The sequence below is a fragment of the Cervus canadensis genome, chromosome 11 (assembly GCF_019320065.1).
Source record: "Cervus canadensis isolate Bull #8, Minnesota chromosome 11, ASM1932006v1, whole genome shotgun sequence".
In the NCBI taxonomy this organism is placed as follows: Eukaryota; Metazoa; Chordata; class Mammalia; order Artiodactyla; family Cervidae; genus Cervus; species Cervus canadensis.
The window spans coordinates 45,406,335-45,431,897 of record NC_057396.1 but is presented as its reverse complement, the minus strand read 5'-3'; the positions used below and the strand labels follow the sequence as shown (position 1 = coordinate 45,431,897).

At 36.4% G+C, this 25,563-nt stretch overlaps 2 protein-coding genes across 2 annotated transcripts; both read right to left on the bottom strand.

Annotated features, from left to right (window-relative positions):
• Nucleotides 1–9,650: 9,650 nt before the first annotated feature.
• On the bottom strand, nucleotides 9,651–10,623 carry LOC122449307 (olfactory receptor 51A7-like). Its single transcript, XM_043480834.1, has one exon. The coding sequence runs from the start codon at nucleotides 10,338–10,340 to the stop codon at nucleotides 9,651–9,653; it is 690 nt and encodes a 229-aa protein (XP_043336769.1). The 5' UTR covers nucleotides 10,341–10,623.
• An 8,313-nt stretch (nucleotides 10,624–18,936) lies between these two features.
• On the bottom strand, nucleotides 18,937–19,899 carry LOC122450333 (olfactory receptor 51A4-like). Its single transcript, XM_043482618.1, has one exon. It carries the CDS (start codon nucleotides 19,876–19,878, stop codon nucleotides 18,937–18,939), a length of 942 nt encoding a protein of 313 aa, XP_043338553.1. The 5' UTR covers nucleotides 19,879–19,899.
• Between the last annotated feature and the right edge of the window lie 5,664 nt (nucleotides 19,900–25,563).

The window sequence follows — 25,563 nt, the reverse complement described above, 5'->3', positions numbered from 1 at the left end:
GGCTTTATAACCTTGAATTCACCAACCTGCAATATAGAATGGGATTTCTGGAGAATGACAGGGCTGAATGCTCACTCACCTGTCTTGGGGTCAGTGAGCCAGGAAAGATCTGCAGATGAATCATCAAAGAATTGGGGCCCCTGATCTATTAGCCTTTTCTGGAGGGTCTAGGAGGGTGATTGTCATAGGTGATTTTTATAGCTCACGGATGCTGTGTGATTTAGGTTTATGGTAATATGTACATATGTACTGGACTCTCAGTAGTTTAATGAGGTCATCTCAGATGGCACCTTTTCTATATGTTCCTCCCTGAAAAAAAAAAAATCTCCAATTCAATCAGCAAAGCATTTAAAGCTGCTCCATCTATATGTGGAACTGGTACTATACACACCATTCTGCATAATTGTCTTCTAGAATCAGCTGCATATCAAGAGCCTTCAAACATATTTATAATCTGGCTGGGGATAGTCTTTCATTCTACAGTACTGGCCTGCAGGTGAATGCAGCGGAAGCGTTGAGTAAATTATTTGTTGGACTGCTTAAGCTTGTAACCTGTGACCAGAGCGATGCCTTTCTTGAATTTACATAAAAGCCTCTGATGGCTGAAGAGGCAAATGTCGATGTGCAAATCTGAAGTCTGGAACTGAGAAATGTCTGAAAAGGCAGTCTTCAAAAAACAAATACTTCTAGGACAGGGTGCTTTGGGGCTTAGTTCTGAGAGATATTAGGAGAGATATGTGTTTCTCTCATCACGGTGGTTAAGCTGAGGCTAGATGTAGAGATGGAGATATCTAGGTGGGAAACATTAGCTCTAAAACAGTTATAACAAAGAAAAACCTGAAATGGTCATGAAAAGTCTCTAATCTCTAGCCTAAGGAAAGTAAATCTTAAGGCTCTCAGAGTGAGCTGTGCCTCTGGGGTTTGGATAATATGACATAGAGGTATAGGTCTGTCCTATAATACCTAAAACCACACTCTCCTTTACCTCTGCCTTCTAAACTTTTATTCACTTATGTTTATCTCAAGCCACACTCTAATGGGTTCTAATGGGTTAATGTAGTGTGACTATATACTACATGCATAAAAAGCTTATCACATGCATAAAAAGCTTTAAATAGCTAATGTTCAATATATTATCTTTCTGTCACCTTCCTAAGTGCACAGTGTTTATTATGCCATTCAGTTCCCACAATGATCATACTATCAATAGATAGATTTTATTCTAAGCAGCACATTACAGGTGAGAAAACCATGGCCCTGAGAGGTATAGTGATTGGATAAAGTTACAGAACAAGTAAGGGCTGAAAATGGAATTCAAACTCTGACAGTGTTTTCCAGAGTCTACATTATTGTCTTACATCATATTTCCTACTACGGTAGTAGGAGTAGTCCTACTACTACATAGTACTTTAGGTCTTACAAAAGTCAGATAATTTAAAAAGAAATCAAAAAACAAAACAAAACTATACCAAGATATATGTATGGGCAACCATTTCAACTACGTACATAACAGATGAGAAGAAATGTTTTCTTGGGACTAAGTTCAGTTGGGATACGCTGAATGTCAGCTTAAAAAGAAATTCTTGGGGAGATTGCCTAGAGAGTATCATAGGTAATTATCTTTGGTTTGATCGGAGGCTTGAGTTATAGGATATCTCCCAAGAATATGGAGAAAATTGCTAGGAGATGCAGTGTGAAAGAAAAGACAAGGCTCTGTTCATAATAATGGAAACTATTTTAAATGAGAGTAGAACATAAAATTAGAACTAGAAAAGAGACAGAGATGGGAGAAAAGAGATCAGATAAAAATAGTAGTGTATAATGTGACTGAAGTCAAGTCACTACTGTTGACTAAGAAAAAGAGATGGTGTAAGATGTGGGATTTTTAAAAGGCATTTCACTTATGATGGTGAGTTCATTATTGATTTTTTCAGAGAATATTTCCATAAATTGGAGAAAGACTATACAGGCTTATACTATCAGTGAATGGGGAGGAATATGTAAGGCATGTATGTTACTTGTAATTTTCCTCCAGGAAAAAATCTACATGATAGGTGAAGGTAGGATATTTTAAGGAAGAGAGACGGAAAGTTGAGGGTACTCTTTCTAAAAAGCTTCTTTTATTGATCAATAAAGTGAAGAAGCATTGAATGGCTGAAAATAAGGAAAGATAAGATGTTCAGGCCAAGATTTTGCCATTCAAACTTCAAAACAAGTAGTAAAACAGATAATAATGCAATAATAAATATAATACTGAAATTAATGTTGTTTTATGATCCCAAAGAAGAAACAAACAAACAAAAAAGATATAAAGAGGCACTTCTAGCAAACAAGAGAAATGCAGGAGTAAAGTGGAGACTTGGGAGAAGATGGGCTGTGAAGGAAGAAGGGAATATCATAAGATTTGAATAGCATGCTGTTGCTGGCACAGACAACAGTGCAATCTGACTCCACCACTGAGAACAGTGATGGAAGGGAAAAAGTTTCAACAAAACCTTAAAAATGAATGATAATAAAGAAGGGAAATTTTTCTATATGTTAAGTGGAGATACAAATAAGAGTTTAAATATATATGTGACTTTTCAGCCAGCAGACTCAGTCAAGCTGGTTTCCATCCATTCCATATTGAGAGATTTCAGAGTTTGAGAAATAGAAGAGGTAGAAACAATCTATTTCATCCTATATCTCCAGACAGAGAAGTTTTATTGTGCCTGCTTAATGAAAAGTTGCATATACAGTTTCCCACACCAATCATTATCTCCAGATTAATGGATCAGAGAAGTGTCAGCTAACACTAACAACATCATACATCCTTGAACATCCCTTCAGCTCTAATTTATTGGTAGAAAGGGATGTCATCCTAGAGTCTGCAGCAGAAATAGAGAAGAGATGGGATAAACAGATTTCAATGACATCTGACTCCCTCTTTCTCTTATTCTTCATATAATTGCACACAATGGTATTTACAATGATCAACATCTGTGTTGGTGACAGTCTGCAAAATTACTCCCAAGAACAATTATGATCTCATATTAGTGTAAGTGTTACACTAAATATTAGTGTTACAGAGCATGATCAAATTCATTGTAATATTTAATTAACACAGTTTTAAGGTAAGCAAAGTAGAGATTGCAATTTTAATTTTAAAGGTAAAGGAACTATTAAAAACATTCCTAATGAGGAGAAAAGAGACAAGAGGCAGCAACAATTAAAATGGATGATGAAGATGACTTTTACAGGGTCACCAGACAATGACAAAGTGAGGACTAACTATCCCCAGGCCATCTGCTTCTCAAAACTTCTTTCACTAATTTGATGTGGGGATTCAGAAGCAACCAAGATTGAGAGTTCAGTGTCTGATTCTATGTACCCCAGTAATTTTTTTTTTTTTTTTTTGCATTACATACCTCAGCAGAAACAGCTGGAGAGAAAAGTGGGTGGGGTGCCTTAATTCCAGTCAGAACACAGGAAAAATGGTAGCCCAACTACAAGAAGATTTCCAGCTTGAAACTCAGGGTTCTTTTAAAGAGCCCAGCAGCTTCTCCCTAGGGGCCTCAGCTGAGGTTGAAAATTCCCTGAAGAATTTTCTAAGCATGTGGCTATAGATGGAGGCTGTGAGAGGCTGAGAAATGCCAATCTTGTATGTAGGCGAGGGATTATTCAAAAGGATGTTTATACTAACAGATTTCATTTTCTGAAATTGTGTAAGAAAGCACTAGCTCTGACTGAAGAGCAGTGTTACATAACATAACATTTTGATTCAGATTCAGATAGAAAACATAGTTGATCCTAACCTTATCTCTGATACTTTATATCCAGCAACCACATAATGACTTAATGTCTAGAGAGATTATCTCCTTATCTAAAAAGAGGAAACTCTTCTCTCTCTCTTTTTTTTCAACACAGACCCTGATACTATTAGGCATTCTCACATGTTTTAGAGTCAACTGCTAGTTTAATTTAGTTTGCATCTAGGGAAAAGGATAGTCCTTACCAGCCTTCAGTCTTATTAACATTGTTTTTTATTTTATATTGCAGTACAGTTATTTAACAATGATGTGTTAGTTTTAGGTGTATAGGAAAGTGATTTAGTTATACATATACATGTATCTGGGCTTCCCTGGTGACTCAGATGGTAAAGAATCCACCAGCAATGCAGGAGACCTAGGTTTAATCCCTGGGATGGGAAAATCCCCTGGAGAAGGGCATGGCAACCCACTCCAGTGTCCTTGCCTGGAGAATCCCATGGACAGAGGAACATGACCGGCTACAGTCCATGGAGTCACATGGATGGAGGAACCTGGCAGGCTACAGTCCATGGGGTCACAAAGAGTTAGACACGACTGAGTGACTAAGACATCCCATTTAAGTTGTTGCATAATGTTAAATAACAGCTTTCAGTCTTTTTTAAATTTTTTTTAAAGATCTGCCCACATCCACTTCTTTTTATTTTATTTCATTTTTCAAGCTGGTTTTATTTTTTAATTTTTTTTCCATTTATTTTTATTAGTTGGAGGCTAATTACTTTACAATATTGTAGTGGTTTTTGCCGTACACTGACATGAATCAGCCATGGATTTACATGTGTTCCCCATCCCGATCTCCCCTCCCACCTCCCTCCCCACCCCATCCCTCTGGGTCTTCCCAGTGCACCAGCCCTGAGCACTTGTCTCATGCATCCAACCTGGGCTGGTGATCTATTTCACCATAGATAATATACATGTTTTGATGCTGTTCTTTCAAAACATCCCACCTTCGCCTTCTCCCACAGAGTCCAAAAGTCTGTTCTGTACATCTGTGTCTCTTTTTCTGTTTTGCATATAGGGTTATCGTTACCATCTTTCTAAATTCCATATATATGTGTTAGTATATTGTATTGGTCTTTATCTTTCTGGCTTACTTCACTCTGTATAATGGGCTCCAGTTTCATACATCTCATTAGAACTGATTCAAATGAATTCTTTTTAACGGCTGAGTAATATTCCATGGTGTATATGTACCACAGCTTCCTCATCCATTCGTCTGCTGATGGGCATCTAGGTTGCTTCCATGTCCTGGCTATTATAAACAGCGCTGCGATGAACATTGGGGTGCACGTCTGAAAGAGACACTTCTTTTTAAAAAGTATTTATTTATTTATTTTTGGCCGTGCTGGATCTTTGTCGCTGCATGGCCTTTTCTGTAGTTGCAGCCAGCGGAGGCTACTTTCTAGGTGCGGTGGGCGGGCTTCTCATGGCAGTGGCTTCTCTCGCTGTGGAGCGTGAGCTCTAGGCACTCGGACTTGAGTAGTTGCAGCATGTGGTCTCAGCAGTTGTGGCTTCCAGGCTCTGAAGCAGAGGCTCAGCAGTTGCAGCACTCAGGCTTAGTGGCTCCAGGGCATGTGGCATCTTCCCAGATCAGGGATTGAGTCTGTGTCCCTTACACTGGCAGGTGGATTCTTTCCCACTGAGCCACCAGGGAAGTCCCCAGTCTTCAGTCTTAAACTATAGGTTTCTTTATTATGATTGACCAGCTTCTTTTAGCCTGATTTAAACAACTGGAGGAAAGACCTCAACAGGATAGCTTACACAATGGATTCTCAGTAAGCATCATTATTAAAACAACTGGTAGAGTGCTTCTAGTTTGCCCCAAATAGGCCTAATGTATAGTTATTATCTTTGTTTCTCAACCAATTTGGGTTTGCATTTCCCTGATGTTTAGTGATGTTGAACATTTTTTCCTGTACCCTCTGGCATTTGCATATTTTCTGGGAGAAATATTTATTTAGTTCCTCTGATCATTTTTTAATCAGGTTGATTGTTTTATAAATATTATTGAGTTGTGCATTCCTTATATATTTTAGAGATTATCACTTATTAGATATATGTGTTACAAACATATTCTCCTACTATATAGGCTGCCTTTTCATTTTGTTGATTGTTTATTTTGCTGTGCAAAAGTGTTTTAATCTGTACTCCTACCTCTTGATTTTTCTTTTTTACTTTTTTTTTTTTTTTGCCAGTTGGGAAGATCAGGTGATACTTTCCCATTGGCTCATAGACAGACTTCCTGATGGAGTTCACTACATAGTCATCAGGGACCACAGCCCTTTCATAACCACTGAGAATTTTATCTGCCCTTGTCCTGATATCTTTCCTCTTTTCAGTCATGAGCTTATGATTTGGTATTCTGGATGCTACAAGAGAAATAAGTCTGTTTTGTAGTTTCCTGCAGAGCTGGGGAGGCCGGGTGTTCACTCAATCATGCTCCCTTTCCCCTGCAGGGATTCAAGGGACTGAGAAGGTCTCACTCCGCTCTAAACTTAGCTGTCTTAGGAAGGGGTGACTGGTATGAAGTCTAACTGTTCTTCTCACACACTCCAGGGCATTGAAACTCATATATTTTTGGCTCCAATGGCATGCTGGAACTTTTCTGGAAATCTGGACTTCCACAAAGCTCTCTCATTCATGGCGTGTTTTCCAAGTGCTAAAGGACCAAGGCCCAGAGAGCCTGGAACTAGTTCATAGCTCTCTTGTAGACCACACCCAGTAGCAAGGTCTGTCTGCCTATTACGGATGCATGGCTGTGTGTGACCCTCCTAAGTTCCTTGAAATGCGGTACTGGATTCCACAGAAGCACATTGCTGTTCATGGATGGGCAGTTAATTTTTGTTGTTGTTGCTGGAGGGAGGACAAATAAGAGATGCCTTATGCCACCATGATTTTAAAGTCACTCTAAAAATCAATCTGTTATATAAGGTGTTTAAATAATGTTATTCCAATTCATGCCTCAAAGATTTTGAACATGTATTGGGTTCACATCTTATTCTATAAAACATGTGGTCCTATTGAAAATGTTATTTTGAATTCAATTAAGGAGCTCAACGTTAGATATACATTTTAAAAAATGTAGATATAAGATCATATTTGTCAGGACAACAATGTGGTAAAAAAAAATGCTCTTGTGAAATTAGGAAACTGTTCACAATGTTATTGGGATAGTTGTGGTGCAAACATAATTCATAACTATATCCAGGCAATTCTTCCAGCCTATTCTATTTTTACATATACATTTAGAATAACTGAATTAAGAAATTTTTAAGACAAATTTGATATTCAATTTAAAAAGAAAGAAAATCTTTAGAATTATAGTGAAAGAATAACTCAGCATTCTCTTTTACTGACTAATCACTTTCAATCAGATTTTAAAGCTAGCTGAGCCTCTGAAGGAGTGTTTGGTAAACCAGACTAATTTGGTGTTCAGTTCAGTTGCTCAGTCGCATCTGACTCTTTGTGACCCCATGGACTGCAGCATGCCAGGTTTCCCTGTCCATCACCACTCCCAGAGCCTTCTCAGACTATGTCCATTGCATTGGCAATGCCATCCAACCATTTCATCCTCAGTCATCCCCTTCTCCTCCTGCCTTCAATCTTTCCCAGCATCGGGGTCTTTTCAAGTGAGTCAGTTTGCATCAGGTGGCCAAAGTATTGGAGCTTCAGCTTCAACATCAGTCTTTCCAATGAATATTTTGGATTGATTTCCTTTAGGATGGACTGGTTTGATCTCCTTGCAGTCCAAGCCACTCTCAAGAGTCTTCTCCAACATCACAGTTCAAAAGCATCAATTCCTCACTCAGCTTTCTTATAGATCAGCCCTCACATCCATACATGACTACTGGAGAAACCATAGCTTTGACTAGACAGACCTTTGTTGACAAAGTAATGTCTCTGCTTTTTAATATGCTATCTAGGTTGGCCATAGGTTTTCTTCCAAGGAGCAAGTGTCTTTTAATTTCATGGCTGCAGTCACCATTTGCAGTGATTTTGGAATCCAAGAAAATAAAGTTTCTCCCTGTTTCCATTGTTTCCCCGTCTATTTGCCATGAGGTGATGGGACCTGATTCCATGATCTTAGTTTTCTGAATGGTGGCGTAATAGATACAAATGCACACTTTTTCAATCTCACTTGAAGAAATAGTCTGTTGTCCAGCTGCAAGCTGAAGAATGTGATGTATCAGAATCTACCTTCGATTTCCATAAGTCACAATCTTCTTTTGGTAATCCAATAATGTATGAGTATGTGGTGGTCATGTACTTGGCCCTTTCTGATGAATGAGGGACTCCTCCATACAACAGCCTTTGCTCTGGAGCTCCCATTAGGGCTGGCAAAAATGTTAATATATGTGAAACATGGTCTAATAGCTTCCCCCTACCCAATTCTAATTTTTGCCCCTCTCCTTAACACATTTAAACTCTGTACATTAACTCTGTCTTAGCATCTGCTTCCCAGAGAACTCATCCTTTAAACAATTTTTATATATTTTGTTCGAAGTAGGTTAGACACCTTTAACCAAATCATTGAAAAGTTAGAGTATCAAAATTTTATTTTTGGTTTCTTTTGGCCAGCATAAACCATTGTCTATTTCAAAGCTTGCAATCAGAGCTTGTACAGGATGAAATTTCTTTACTTTCAGAGAAAATTTCTTGTTTGAAATTGTTTTTGTTTAAAATGATTTGATTGGCCAACCAATATTCTAAAACTATTTGCTAATTAATATATTTTAAAGTGTATTATGTATGAGATTTCATATGAAGTATGTATATAAAATTATGAACTATACAAAATATGTATATATGACCTTCTACATACAATTCCATTTTTGTTTATTCTCAAAAATGTCTGATTATTAATTCTTATATTAACATTATAAACTCAATGTTTTAGTTATTAAACAAAATATGTCTCAAGAAATTTAAATAACTAACAGAAAATATGTGCAGAAAAAATTAGATGTAATTTTCTGATAAAGTTTTAGGTGATTAATATGATTTAGAAAAACATGCACTAAAAGGTAAATGCATACATATTACATAAATGCCAAAAAAAGAGACTACTGCAAATAGTTATTTGAGAAATGCAAATCCCATCAACATACATGTCAGTCTATGACTGTATGAAAGAAAGGATTCCCAACATTGCTAAAGATCTGAGTGAACTATTGGCAGTTAGTTCCTGAGTTGTTAAACATCCTTCAGTAAGCACAGCATTCCCATCTGGCATTTTCCTGACTCAAATGTAGGTAGTACAGTCTTTTCAGGAACACGTTTACCTATTAATACTAGTTGCCTGAAGGACTAGAGTGAATTACACATGTCTGATAGATGGAAGAGAAGAGGAAAAGAAAAACTAAGAAAGAAAAAAAAAATAGTCGCATGCATTTAAATATACATGCACACAGATTCTTAAATCAGAGAACGTGTATACGGAGCTTTGGAGTTCAGGAATTAGATAGATCAACTGCATCATAATGAACTAAAAAAGGAGGAAACACTCTATCTTTCCTCTAGTATACTTTTATTAGCTAGGAAAGTGAAAGTATGGAAACTATATTTTTTTCTTTTAATATAGGAGTTGATATTGGTGAGTTCTCTTATTTTATTGGCATTAATTTTAAACTTCAAAAAGTAGAGGCTTCCAGTCATCATTGAAGGCTTGAATTTTTAGATGTTCAATCTGAGAAAAAGAATGGAAGTAATTTTCTCAAGATCTCAGGGACACTGAGGGTACTACGCATACTCAGTATTAAAGCCGTTTACTCTACGCGTTCTGACCATAGAACACAAGACCATTCCTCTAGATCATGCTTTCCCCTGGCTACACATTCAGTTTACTTATTTACCACTTATAAATTTATTCCCTTTCTTATTGCATTGAGAAACTTCTTTTTGAACAAATTTCCCCATAACCTTTTTGCAGATTTGATGGGTCTTCAGACAGGACACAATGGGATTCATCAGGAGAGGCACCGGTAGGAAAACATCAGCCATGAGAATGTGGATCATAGGAGACACATCGCTGGCAAATTGGTGGAGCACGGCCACACTCAGCACAGGCACATAGAAGATAAGCACAGCACAGACAGGAGAGATGTGGGTGTTGAGGGCCTTTGGCTGCTCTCTGGGGGTTGCGATGCCCAGTACTGTCTTTAAGATCATCATGAAGGAGAAAGTAATAAACAGCAAATCCAAAATAGTAGAAAGGGCAGCAGAGAGTTCATAGAAAACATTGACTCTGTTGTCAGAGCAGGCCAGCTTCATGACACCCTGGTGGAGACAGTAGGAGTGTAAGAGCAGATTTTGATGACAGTATGTCAGCCTTTGCAACAGAAAGGGCAGTGGAAGAATCAACATAATATTTTTGGAAGTCAGCAAGACCACTGTTTTGATGACTTGGGAGCTGGTTAAGATTGCGTATTGTCTAAGAGGGTTGTGGATAGCCACATACTGGTCAAATGCCATTACCAATAGCACAGAGGCTTCAGTGACTGTGAATAGATGGATAAAGAACTCCTGGGCAAACATGCAGCTGCATGAATTCCACAGACACCAAACAGGAATGGTCCCAAAGTGGTGGGTAAGGAAGACAGGGACAACCCTATGTCAGAGATGCATAGCGTGGAAAGGAAATAGTATATGGGTTCATGGAGGTATGGCTCTGTCTTAATAAATAAAAGGATGGTGAAGTTACCCAGGAGACAAAGAAAGTACACAGCTGAGAAAGGGATGGATATCCAGATGTGACTCTTCTCCACTCCAGGGATCCTAATAAGGAAGAATCTAAGAACTTCAATGTTGGTGTCGTCAAGAGGAGACGTGACACGTAAAAAACATACTTAACCAGGTGCTTGCTTCAGTAGAGATGGAAATTTCCTAAATAAAGAAGATATTCCTTCTTTTGTAAAATGTAGGCCTAAAACTTTCTGCTTCGTAAAGTTAAATACTCAGTTTTCCTTCCTTGAATCAAGCTGATAAATTTTTCTAAAAATTTCCATTCTTTTTCTCTGAAGGTACAGAATCTAGTCCCATTTACACACAATAGCTTCTTTGTGAAAGTGAAAAGCAACTGTTGCTCAGTCATGTCTGACTGTCTGCGACCCCATGGACTATACAGTCCATGGAATTCTCCAGGCCAGAAGACTGGAATAGGTAGCCATTCTCTTCTCCATGGGATCTTCCCAATCCAGGGATCAAACCCAGGTTTGATCCTGCTCCGCAGGCAGATTCTTTACCAGCTGAGCCACAAGGGAAGCCCAACTATGCTAGATATGGCTAAAATTATCTTATGTCAATAGACTGTGGCCATTTGCATTCTGGCCTTTTTATCACTACTGCTTGAAGATTGCATTATTTTTAGAGATAGTCACTATTCAGTTCAGTTCATTCACTCAGTCGTGTCCGACTCTTTGCGACCCCATGAATTGCAGCATGCCAGGACTCCTGGTTCATCACCAACTCCCAGAGTCCACCTAAACCCATGTCCATCGAGTCGATGATGCCATCCAATCGTCTCATTCTCTGTTAGATTTAATTTAAATGCATAGAATAAGCACACACAGATTTAATTATTTTATTATGTATTTATTCTTATTTTAAATTTTATACAATAATATGCATGCCTATGTGCATGCTCAGTCATTTCCAACTCTTTAAGATCCCATGGACTTTAACCTGCCAGGTTCCTCTATCCATGCAATTTTCCTGGCAAGAATACTGGAGTGGGTTGCCATTTCCTCCTCCAGGGAATCTTCCTGACCCTGGATTGAACTCATGTCTCTTGTGATTCCTGCATAGAAGGTGGATACTTTACCACTGAGCCACCGGGAAGCCCCTAGATAGTAATATGCTGCTGCTGCTGCTGCTGCTAAGTCGTGTCTGACTCTGTGCGACCCCATAGACGGCAGCCCTCCAGGCTCCCCTGTCCTCGGGATTCTCCAGGCAAGAACACTGGAGTGGGTATACAGTAATATGACACCCTGCTAAATGGTTTATATGTTTTTTCTCATTTATGATTATATATGATTATTTTATTCACTTTATAGTTAATAAAACAGGTCTTAAAAAGGTATAATAATTTGTCTAAAGTCATGAATCTACCTATGAGACATAAAAAAAAATGAATCATGTGGTTATTGAGACATACAGGCTTCTCCAGTGGCTCAGAGAGTAAAGAACCTGCCTGCAATGTAGCAGACCTAGGTTTGATCCCTGGGTGTGAAAGATCCCTTGGAGGAGGAAATGGCTACCCATTTCAGTAATCTTGCCTGGAAAATTCCAAGGACAGAGGAGCCTGGCAAGTTACAGTTCATGGAGTTGGAAAGAGTTGGACATGACTGAGCGACTAACATTTCCTCTTTCACCCTTCTCACAGATATCATCCAGACTGGGCATTTCTAAGACATCTCTGAACACATACCCCTATCACACATACATTCCAGTTCCCCTTGCTTGTTCTATAAGATTTTCAATCTCCATGGGCATCTCTTGCTTTGCTTTTAACATCTAGCATATCTATTGAGAATACAAAGAGATAGAAAATGGGATGAAGATTATGTCAAATATCCCGAATGAGTAGAATTACATCTTACTTTCTTTGAGGGTATTTTTTATCAATGTGATATTAGAAGCTGAGAAGCAACCTTAAACTCCCCTTTTCTGCTTTGTAAGCCCTGTCTTATAAAGCCTAGAGGGTCCTTGGGGTTGACTACAAGCAAGAGGTACCTGATGAATAACACCATACTTCATGGGAAATCTAAGGGGTTGACTCAAGGGAGATGAATCTAACAGCTTAGAACACAGGCTCAGACTAAGGACATTAAGTATGATAAGATCTTGGAGATCATATTAAAACCCAATATCATTTATCAACTCTTGCTCTTGGCTCATCTGCCAAGATATTTCAGGATGAATTAACTAGGTATTTAGAATCTCAAGTTCTGAAAGAGATCATACTATCAATTTTGCATATTAATTTTCTTCTAACATGAAATTATACTTCTCTATTAATATGTTTACTGCTCATTTGTAATTCCTCTTTTTGAAGCATCTGTTGAATCCTTTTGTCCATTTTCTATTGGATTACCTGTCTTTCTCTAATTGATTTGCCAAAGTGCTTAAATAAATATAGGTGAAGCTCTTTGTTGGTGATGTATAGCATATATGTTCTCCCACTTTACTGCTTGCCTCTTCAGTTTCTTACTCAATGCTATTTATTTAGTTGGTGGAGTTAGTCATGTTATGCTGTCTAGATTTATACTATACTTACTTGTAGGCAGATATAGGGGATTCTCTTTGGAACAATTATGAGTAAAACACAGGCCAGCAATCAAGTGTAGCCAGCCTGTCTTTGCTGTATAAATCATATCCACCTTCTCAAATATCATAACCTTATGACATAATTAGAAATGTGGAAATTAGAGAGAAATGACTTCTCAGTGGTTCTATACTTCTTGTTTAAAATCCTTGCAAGCCTTCAAACCCTACTAACACACAATCACACTAAATTCTCACACTTTTGTCAATAAAGCAGTGCTTTACTAAAGTGCCTCTTAAACTTTAATGTGAAGATCAATCACCTGAAGATTTTGTTAAAATGAATATTTTGATTTAATATATTTTGAGTGGATCATAAGTTCCTGTACGTTGAACTAACTCCTAGGTGATGCTTTCTATGGTGGTCCAAGGACCACACTGAGAAATGCAGCTTTAGTCTGCTAACACATGATTTTGGGAGACGGAAGAAAATCTGTCCATCATGTTGGATTTGCTTATGATTAATTTTGTCTAAAGATAATAATCAAGTAAATGTGATTGATGAAAATTGTCTATGTTCAATTAGGTTGACTAGCATTTCTATTGTATCAGAATCAATTGGCTAGTCTTACATTTTAAAAGGTATTATTATTTTCCTTTTGAATTATGCTACATTTATTCACTCTTCTATTTATTTATCCTTTTTTTAAAATTCTGGATTATTTTCAGAAATTCCTGTATGTCTGTTCTACCTTCCATGTTGGTTATTTTCTCATTAATCTCAGTGTTCTAAGACCTGAATCCAAATTGAATATAGATGATGAAACGGGATATCTTGGCCTGTTCTTCACTTTTGACGGGATGTTTAAATATTTTGTCATTGACTTTTAGATTTACTATTTATTTTGAGAGAGGGGTTTAATTTTTAATTATTAACAGTAAATCAGCTATCTTCTACTCCTTACCTTTTAAGAATCTTTTAAAATCATGATATTGAAATTTATTGAATTTTTTTTTACTTTTGTTGCAATAATCTTCCTAGTTTATTTGTATTGTGAAATATTTACATGTATATTTTTAAAAATTCTGATATACTTTAAGAATGGCAATGATCTAAGAAAAGTTAAAGGAGAAAGAATTCAGGCCTGTATGTTTCAGAAGCTCTCACATAGGGAAAGCTCATGCACAGACACATAGAAGCACATATACAGATATATTATTACATGTTTGATATATGGTATATGTAGGATTTCAAATTACTAAAAATAATAATGCATCCAATTATTATGTTGTGATTATCTCAGCCTATCTATAACCAACATTTGTGGCTGGACTGGCTCTTGGGTTCTTATGATGAATGCAAGATGTTCTCAGCAATAGGAAACTTTGGAAAAAAATAAAAATTTTATTACTTATAAGCCCTAGGTATTGTACAGTATACCTGGGGCCACACAGTGAGGGTACGGGGGAGGGGGGAGGAGAGAGAGACACAGATCTGGAGTTCTGCTTTTATTGGGGTTGGGGATTGGCCTACAACTTTGCAGAATCACTTTTTTTTTTTTTGTAAATTTAAAACATAGAGAACAGATATTGAATTGCTGGAAAAGAAAAAAAAGAACAACAACAAGGACTCAAAATGGACAGTTATGGAAATTAGCTAAGATCTCTAAAACAGAGGAGCCAGAGGCGGGTAGGAAGGTGGGGGTAGGGGTATAACCTGGCTCTTTTTCTAGTTCTGTGGCAAATGTGTCCATTAGGGACATCCTTCTTTGAAAATACCTCTTGGCAAACAAAGGTCAAGGTCAGGCACTGGCATTACATAAAGAAAAGCCAACTGTCAGAGCTTACTCTACAGTTAAATTAACGAGATTGATTCTACTCAGTAAAAATGTGTTACACAAGATCTTTTCATGGTGTCAATCATTTTTTCATAAGCATGTAGTAACGTGGCTAAAGTAGGCATTTAACAAAGAGCATCTGAAGAAACTAATGCCACAAAATTCAATATGTCACATTAAATGCGCATGCTTTCAATGGGCCCTCTAACATTATGGGCCCTCTAAGCACTTTATTATAAGGTGCTCATAATGAGAATCTCTGCACAGTTTCTGGGTTCAACAATTTACCAAAGTTTGAGATGTAAACTAGGAAACTGAAGGAAAACATTTCCAACTGAAAATTAAGAACATCAGGGAAAAATCTGAGCAATAGTCATACAGAAATAGAAACTGCATGTGTGGGGGGCAAAACAGACAAAAAAGGTGAAAGAACAATGTGAAGAAAATGTTTTCTAAATGTGTGCAAAAAAAATGGAGGCATTTATTTAGGTCTCTTAACATTAATGAACTCAAGATTTATAGGACTCTCATATTTATGAAAATGTCCTTGGCCAAAATGACCAGAAGTAACTTCCATATATAAGTAATACTGTGTCTTATGTGTTCTCAGATGTACTTTCTTCACATTTTAATACCTCTGAAAATGGCATGCAGGTTATAATCAATGCTATCTTTGATCTTTGATTTGATGCAACATGGTATTTACATTCTGCACATTAGGATTGGATAGAAGTCTAGAAATCAGCAGATTTCCAACTTCCCTGAGGCCTTATGCTTATGAGATCATTTCTATGGGAGATACTAACAAAAGGGCCCCAGTAAACTATGATGTCCTGCTATAGAGACTAGCAGTCATTCTATTTGAAAATTATGCTCATGAGATGAACTCATGTAACTCCTATACCATAAGGGTATATTCCCTCTAATTCTCACCATTCTACTTCTAGGAAATAATGGTAATTTTTGCCCCTTTAATTTTACACAGTGTACCATCCCTTGTGATATTTTTCCATAAACTTCCCACAAATGGAAATGTCTAAGAGAAAAGCGAAACAATAAAAACAGAAAAAGAAAACAATAATTTAAAAAAATATATGTATTGTCACCTGATAAGGATTACTTGCATTACCATACGACTTTGTTGCTTTCCACTTGCGATAAAAATTATTTTTAAAATATATTTTAAGTGAAATATTTTGATTTTCCAAAGGTTTCTATCAGTCTTCCACTGGGTCCCTTTCTAAGGGATTTCTCAGATAGTGGATTATTCCTGGGTGCTGGGGAGTCTTTTCCTCAAGGCAATCTGAGTAACCATGGGGGGTTAATCATTCATGTTTGACTATTACATTCAGATTAGCATTTCTAGTCCTTGGCACTACTGATATTTTGGCTGGATAACTTATTTTTGTAGGGGGCTATAGCCTGTAGGGAAAGCATATCCTATAGGATGGTTAGCAGCATCCCTGGTCATTCAGTAGATAGCAGCAATACATCTCATCTCCAGTAGATATCAGCAATGCACCTCAGCTCCCAGGTTTCCAGATATTGTCAAATGTCTCTTCATAGCAAAACTGTGCTAGTTGTGAACCATTATTTTAGAAGGTCCAGAGGCTAGGTCTGTGGTTCATATTTCAGGAACACGTGGAAATAATCATGGTGATTAAAAAGTCCTACCACCTCTGTGGACATTTGTGTAACTTCAATTTCCTTTTCGTGCTATTTTACTGAGAAGATTAGTAAAGAAAAACCCGAATGACAGACTCTTCTTTGAAAGTGCTGAACATGGCATCTCTGTACAACATCCTGCAAGAACTAGATACCCATCCACTCCACTTAACTCTCCTTTCTTTTATTAGCATATACTGCTGAAGGCTTCACTTTGTGCTGCCTAATTCCACACTGGGAAAACATGAGCTTCTTTTTCTTTCCATTAATACGTAACTGAAAGGAGATGATCAGTGCTTTGTTGTGCTACAGCCCTCAGTGTCCATGGTTACAGTTGTGAGGTTATGGAAAAGGCAGAAGGAGATGGTTATGTACCTCAGACACAGAACTACTTAGCACTTTGATCTGAAGATAAAATTTCCTATAAGAAGAAAGCATTATGGAAACTGATGCAATCCTGAATGTGAAAGCTCAAATTTAGCCAAGTTCTATCTTGGGATGTAAAGAAAAGGATTGAATCTCAGCTTTTAATTTCCTATCTGTGGGAAATTCACTAAGTCAAATTCTCAGAGGCTCAATCTCTTCAACTGCAAAAACAGAAAGAATGCTTTATAAAAATTAGATTATTTTTTAGCCTCAAAAGAGAAAAAACACCTAAAAATACCTAGAAGCATATCTTGCATATATTAGAGATCCAAAAACAATTGATGTGGTTTGTGAAGGGGACTTAGGTCAATGAATGGAAAGTTAAAAAAGCTAGACATTTATTCTGTAATCTACAAAGATTTTAGGTCATATTTAGGAAGGGAAGTTGGATGATTTGCCACACAATATATATCACAGAATATATATCTCGTATATCAAATATAAGATAGTAAATTCCTCCATAGCCTCATATAATTTTTCTCTACTTTCAAAATCTTTGAGCTGTATGAAATGCTTACTTTTGAAATACAGTCTTAAGAAAGTTATATTCCATCTGAATGGAGTATTGAAGAACTCTTCTATAATTTTATTTACCTAAAACACAGTTTCATGTGAACATAATAATTAATATTATTTGTTAATAACTATTTATTGGAGAACTACTCTGTGTCAGAAATATCCTAGATATTAGGCAAACATACATAAAAAATAGGCATGCTTTCTCCTTTCATTGATAGCACACTCTATCTAGGAAACAGGAAAAAAACAAAGAAATAAACAATGTATTTAATTACCTGATGTGAAGAGTTGACACATTGGAAAAACCCCTGATGGTGGGAAAGACTGAAGGCAAAAGAAGGGGAAGCAGAGGCTGAGATGGATAGATAGCATCACCAACCAATGAACAAACTGAGCAAACTCCAGGAGAAAGTGGAGGACAGAGGAACCTGGTGTGCTGCAGTCAGTAGGGTTGCAAAGGGTCACATACAACTTAGCGAATGAACAACAGCAATATATTTAATTACAAATCATAATAGTAAGTATAATATAGTGATAAAGAATAAGAAGCAATATTCTTAAAAAGAGAGCACCGTAATTTGAATTGAAGGCTTAAACTAAGCTATGATGAAGTTAAGCTGAAACTTCTAAAATTGAATAGCAATGAGTAAAACTTAAGCCAACAGCATCTCAGGGAAGGGTTCAGATGTGAAAATTTATAAAAAACAGAAAAATTGGCAAATACAGCAAATTTTGAGAAGACCACTGTGACTAGAATATCATTATTTGACAAAACTGGAGAGTTAGAGAGGGTAAAGAACATGTATCACTTATAGTAGGTACTTTATTTCTTTAATTCTATTCCCCAAAAGTAAGTCTATATTTAAAAGAAAAATAACATCATTCAATTTGTCTTTTTTAAAAGATCACTCTTGTCTTGAATAGAGAATCGGTTAGAAAGTAGCAAAAAGTCTGCATTTAAAAACTAAAAAGGTTACTGGAGTATTTCACTAAAGAAATCCTGGTGATACACTAGGATGATTAAAAGAGATAACGAGGAGATGTAATTAAGATATAGGTTGTGTCTAGAAACAAAAGAACATTGTATGGATAAACTGAATGTGAAGATGAGGAATTCATTTTTGTTACAAGAATAGGAGCTACCATTGGTCTGTCTTGATTGGAATTTGGTGCTTTTATAAAAGATGACATCATCAGGCATCTATTCTCTTATTTGCTAATTTGGATGGAGACCCCCAAAAAATACACACCATTTCCTATTTTATGCCCATGGACAGTAATCAATTTGAATGAAATAAATCTGATGATAATAACAAAAATATGTTAATGATTATTTGTGACAAATGTTAGGTTTTCTCAAACACATCTTTAATCTTTTATGCAAGACATTCCCCCATATGTTGTCTATTATCTATGACTTATTAATATATTTGTTTCTGACATAATTTTGCTACAACTTTTACTCTAATCTGCCTGGTTTTCACACAGTACACGATAGGATTCATCAGTGGAGGCACAAGTAAAAGAACATTTGCCATAACAACATTGAAGAGGGGAGAGACATGGTGGACAAAACGATGAACTATGGCAAGGTTGATGATGGGCAGATAGAAGATGATCACTGCACAGATATGTGAAACACAAGTATTGAAGGCCTTGAGCTGTTCCTTTCGGGATGCAGTTCCAAGCATAGTCTTGAGGATTAGGATGTAAGACATAGCAATGAGCATAAAGTCTACCATAACGCAGAGTGCTCCAAAAAAGCCATAGATGACATCAATCTGGTTGTCAGAGCAGGCCAGCTTCATGACATCCTCGTGGAGACAGTAGGAATGTGATAGTTGGCGTTTCTTACAATATGTCAACATTCTCAAAGTGAAGGGAAAGGGAAGAACCAGGAGGAAGCTCTTAAAAAAGCATACAGTTCCAATCTGGGCAACTCTGAGAGTTGTAAGAATGGAGCTGTATCTCAGAGGGTTGTGGATGGCTAGGAAGCGATCGAATGACATGATCAGGAGCACTGAGGATTCCAGTGCTGTGAATCCATGGATGAAGAATTGCTGAGCAAAGCAGGCATTTGCAGAGATTTCAGAAGCTTTAAATAAGATCCTCAACATAGTGGGAAGAGGGGAAAAGGATAGGCCCATGTCAGACAAAGACAACATGGAAAGGAAATAGTACATGGGCTCATGCAAGGAAGGTTCTGTCTTAATGATGAAAAGGATGGTGCAGTTTCCCGGAAGGGCAATAAGACACATGCTGCAGATTGGAATAGAGATCCAGATGTGTGCATATTCCAGCCCCGGTATCCCAACCAAGATGAAGGTGGTGATTTCAGCATGTGATACGTTGATAATGGACATGATGAATTTAGAGGGCTCTGCAATGATACATAGAGCCTTGAATCAAAAAAAAGAAAAAAAAAGAATATCTGGAAATTTAGTTGAAAAAAGATAACTCTTAAGTTTTGACTGTTTGGCTGTCTTTTGATAGAACAAATCATTTATGTGACTATCATATGGTGAGAAGCGGTTTCCACTTTAGAATAGAATCTGCCTGTATCACAGATTAACAAAATTACTTCTGGGCAAGTTTTTCCTAAATAGGGAAACTAGAAATATATTTTGCAGCCAGATGATAACTTGGTTTCTTTTTCCCTGCAAAATATTAGTAAACTTTAGTCAATTAATCTAGAATCCTCTACAATTTCTTTCATTCACATTCTAGATGAAATACTGGGCAGAATATGTGATTTCTAGAATGACACTACATGAAGGCAAAGGAGTCTCACAACTTAATTTCTATGTACTTCTTGGAACTCCCAAAGAAATATGGTCTTATCCAAACCAAACTACCCTTAGTTCTATTCCTTGCTATCTGAAGACTGTTGGTTAAATACCCTTTTAAAAAATCCCATGGTTTTCAAATCATGTATATATTTGAAAGGGCAGTTACTATAGATTACTGAAAATTGCATCTCATTTTCTCTTGGCCTGGAATGTGTGATCAATTGTGTCATGTTCACAGGAGAATAATAATCTGAAGAGCTCGGTATCATGATTTAGGAGAATTTGAATTCTGCTGAAGACTGATATCTTAAAAAGTGAATAGATCATTTTCATAGTTTCTGAAATGAACAATTTTCCTAGATATATGACATTTGGAGGTGTATCCTGCTCTATATAAAGTTCTAAATGGTTGATTTCCAAAGAAGAGAAGTAAAATGAACACAAAGTAAATAAAGGTAATCTGAGAGCTTACCAGAGAATGGGATATTTTGCAGAGTACTCTTGAGAGCAGCTGAAGGATTCTAGCATAAAAGCCCAGAAGCCATTTGTCTCTTACCAAAGTCTCCTTCTTACATATGAGGGTTTGCCTCTTCTTTCCAAGTCACCTGCACTAGGGGCACTGAGTTCTCTGGGGATTTCAGCTAAGCTGAATCTATTCTGAGACTAAAAATAAACATGTGCAGACATAACAAATCCACAGAGATGGTTCACAGTAAAGGAATAAATGAGGATCTAGACTTTGAGCTAGGGTTTACAGATTAGTTGAAGTTTTTCTTGGTCCTATGTACTAAATGTTAATAAGATATGCATATCAAATAGATGGGATGCAGCTTAAGCAGTACCTCTATGATAAAATACAGGTGAAGTTCATTCACTAGGAAAGAAGAATAGGTTGAAAACAAAACTATAACATCCATTTCAAGAAGATAATAGGATAATGAATGATATGTTAAATCCAAAGGAGAAAAGAAGGTAAGATCAGAAGTCAATGAAATGGAAATCTATCATAAAATAGAAAAAGTCAATAAAGCAGAAATTTGGTAATTTGTAAAGTTTAAGAAAGAAAATCCATTTAAAACATTAGGAAAACTAATCAAGAGAGGAAAAAATAGAGTGTATATTAATAATGAAAATAGGAACATAATACACAGATCTTACAGATATAAAGTTAAATAAATAAGATGAATATAATAAACACTATTTTTACTGTATATAAGTTAACTCAAATGGAAAATGACTTTGAAAAATGTTAGTGTCTAGAACTCAAGCAAAAATAAAGAGAAAATCTGGATTGTTTCATAGCTGTCAAAAAATTTTAATATATATTTTTTAAAAGGTTTCAAAGTAAACAAAGTCAAGAGGGTTTCATATGAATTCACTGCATGTACTTAAGAAAGAAATAATATAAATATTGTATATGTTCTTTCAGAAAATAGACCAATTTCTAATTGGTTTCATTAGTGACATCTAAACAAGATAATTGTAAGAAAAAGTAATTAATGGCTAATGTGGCTATGAACATATAGCCATACATTTAAAAAACAGCAAATAGTATATAGTGACCTATAAAAAGATGATATGTCATGGTAAATAATGCACAATAATGCAAACAATTTCCAGAAGATCTAAATAATAGATTTACCTTAATTTTTGGAAAACTCTATGATGTTAAGATGACAATTCTTCCCAAAATGACATGCTGATTTAGTAAAATTCTAATCCAATTCTAGCAGATTTTATTTGGAAAACTGACAAGTTGATTGTAAATGTTATATAAAATCACAAAGAGCCAGGATATGTAAAAAAAAAAAAAAAGTTGGATGAATTAAGCACCACATTTCATGACTAACTCTTAAGCTGCATTTATTAAGCAGTGTGATATTAACATGAGGATTAGACAAAGTAATGGAATAAAACAGTTCAGATACTGGCACATACATTTAATATTACGTGATTTATGACAGTGACATAATTCAAAAGGGAAAGGAAGGTCAATTTCAAGAAATGGAATAATGTATAGACAAATAGTGAGAAAAAGTCTTGAGCTTTATCAAAAATTAATTTAAGTTAGACAGTAGACCTAAGTATTAAATACAAAACTAAAATGATCTTAGAAGAAAAATTATAATATTTTCATGACCCTGAGAAAATGAAATACACAGAAAGATTAATCCTGAAGCAAAAATAATTGATCTTTTGCATTTAATTAAAAGAAAGAACCATTCACTGAAAGACATTTTTATGAGACTGAAAAGGCAAACCATCCACTAGGATAAATACTCTCCTTACATATATCTGACAAGAATATATAAAGAATTCCTAGAGATGAATAAGTAAAAGAGAATTAAAAATAGGCAGTGTACTTGAACTGGCATTTCCAATTGGCATTTAGAAAAATTTGAATTAATATTAAATAAGATACTATAATATACATACTAGAGTAACTAACATTAAAAGATTAAGAATCAAAAATTTTGGTAAAAATATGAAACAACTGACACTCTAATACTTTACTGGTGACAGTGTAATTTAATACAAATTAATTGACGACAAAGAGTTTGGCATTATCTACTGTAGTTAAATAAATACCCAACTCAGTGGTGTAAAAACACCATTTCTAAAGCAATTAGTTCATTCAAGTACACATATCTCTAAGGATCCTTACTAAAACTTTATAGCCACAATTTGGATATAACTTTAATATTCATCAACAGGAGAACTGCTTAAAAACAATTTTGCATTCTGCTTTAATTGGCCTGTGATGTTATCCTATGATCCAGGCTTTTAAAAGCTTCCCATGTGATTCTTATGCCTTGCCAAGATTGAGAAGAGGGCTTTCTGTAGCTCCTGTATATGAGCCATGAGTTAAGATGACATATACCTGAGTGCCTGTCTCTATACTTAAGCATAGCCTTCTGAAAATGACTTTATTTTCCCATAATGGAAATTATTACTAATACATTGGTTTGTAATCAGTGGTCTAATGACAGCTGTATTTTCTAAGATCTAAAATAAAATCCCTACAGGCTACTGCATTAGTTAATTTCTTATGTATCTTTTACTAATCAGTTTCCTTAGTAATGCTCTTGACATTATTTCTCACTGGTGTCAGTCTGCCATATTTGGCAGTTCTAGCAGACAATTATTGGGTTTCCTTGGTCTATTTTATTTATTTTTTCTGGTTTATTTCTATCCAACATTTCACCAACCTTTCTGGAAATAGAATTTTCTTATTTTACATATTACTTATATATATAAACTTACTTTACACGCTAAATCATAATGATTGAAATAGTGGGTAGGGATTTGTACATGGCCAGTTTTCCAAATCACATTAAATTATGTCCACTATATGGGATATATCTATAAAGTGATCAGTTCTGCTTCAGGATATTAATAAAGCTACATTCAATATTTTCCCTGGCTCTCTAGGTGGAGATGATAGTGAAAGTTCTCTTTCCTCTGTGTTAAGTGAAGTGAGAGTCCCTGTCTCATCTATTTGCAACCCCATGGACTATACAGTCCATGGAATTCTCCAGGCCAGAATACTGGAGTGGGCAGCCTTTCCTTCTCCAGGGGATCTTCCCAACCTAGGGATCGAACCCCGGTCTCCCACATTGCTGGTGGATTCTTTACCAGCTGAGCCATAAGGGAAGCCCAAGAATACTGGAGTGAGTAGCCTTTCCCTTCTCCAGGGGATCTTGCCATCCCAGGGATTGAACCCTGGTCTCCTGCATTGCAGGCAGATTCTTCACCAGATAAGCTATCAGGAAAGCCCAGTTAAACAAGATGTAAGGGTGGTCATGTATGGATGTGAGAGTTGGACAGTGAAGAAAGCTGAGCACCGAAGAATTGATGCTTTTGAACTGTGGTGTTGGAGAAAACTCTTGAAAGTCCCTTGGACTGCAAGGAGAGCCAACCAGTCCATCCCAAAGGAGATCAGTCCTGAGTGTTCATTGGAAGGACTGGTGCTGAAGCTGAAACTCTAGTACTTTGACCACCTCATGCAAAGAGTTGACTCATTGGAAAAGACCCTGATGCTGGGAGGAATTGGGGGCAGGAGGAGAAGGGGACGACAGAAGATGAGATGGCTGGATGGCATCACCGACTCGAAGGACATGAGTTTGAGTAAACTCCGGGAGTTGGTGATAGACAGGGAGGCCTGGTGTGCTGCAATTGATTCATGGGGTCGCAAAGAGTCGGACATGACGGAGTGACTGAACTGAACTGAACCAAAGATTTAGAAAAAGATCATTTTAAATGGTCTTCACATAAGGATAAATTAGTACAAACACTTAATAATAAATCTAATATAAGAGGTGATGCTAACGGTAAAGAACCCTGCCTACCAATGCAGGAGACATAAGAGACGCAGGTTCAATCCCTGCGTCAGGAAGATCCCCTGAAGGAGGAAATGCAACCCACTGCAGTATTTTTGCCTGGAGAATCCCATGGACAGAGTAGCCTGGTGGGTTACAGTCCATAAGATCGCAAAGAGTAGGACATGACTGAAGTGACTGGGCACACACACATGCACAATATAAGATATATATTATCTTTTTAATGTTGACCTGAAATAAATGATCTGACGAGTATTTTTCCAGCCAAAATGAGTTTGTTCAGGATCAGCAGAAAATTGTGATTCAGGGTCTTCAACTATGGTGAGCCATGTGCAAGTTTCCATATGGCAAGGGAAGAAAAAATGCTTTTATAAGAGAGAAAAAGGAAAATGGGAAAGCTATTGGAAGCAAAGAGTCCATGACTTTTCATTAGCTCAGTCCTTGCCAGGAAAGAAGAGTAGTTTTTCTTCTTCCTCTTGGGCTCACCTATCATCGCAAGGCAGGAGAGCTCCCCACTCTGGTCTCCCAACTCTATTTAATTGAGTTTTCTGTAGTAAATTTTTTACATAGCAGAAAACTATAAAACAGCACTGAGAAAAAATAAAAACTTTAATTAATTGAGGTCTATATTCTTGGATGCAAATTTCAATTCTTCCAAAATTGGTTTATAGATTTAATACATTTCAGTAAAAGTCCCCATATATATCTTGGGTAAATTGATCCTGTTTCTAAAATCTATAAATAAATTCAAAGAGGTAGATAACCAAGATATAAGCTAAGAAAAGAATAGATTGCAAAACTGCTTCATGCTAAACACTATGGAAATTGTAATAAACCAGAGAATGAAATTTGCCTTAACAGAACTTAGCATCCTCTTAGAGTTTAATGTATGATTATAAAACACACAGCTAATGAAAAA

What these genes read in the sequence shown, in the direction of transcription:
- LOC122449307 (XM_043480834.1), bottom strand. Translation starts at nt 10,340, where the DNA reads ATGTTTGCCCAGGAGTTCTTTATCCATCTATTCACAGTCACTGAAGCC.
- LOC122450333 (XM_043482618.1), bottom strand. Translation starts at nt 19,878, where the DNA reads ATGTCCATTATCAACGTATCACATGCTGAAATCACCACCTTCATCTTG.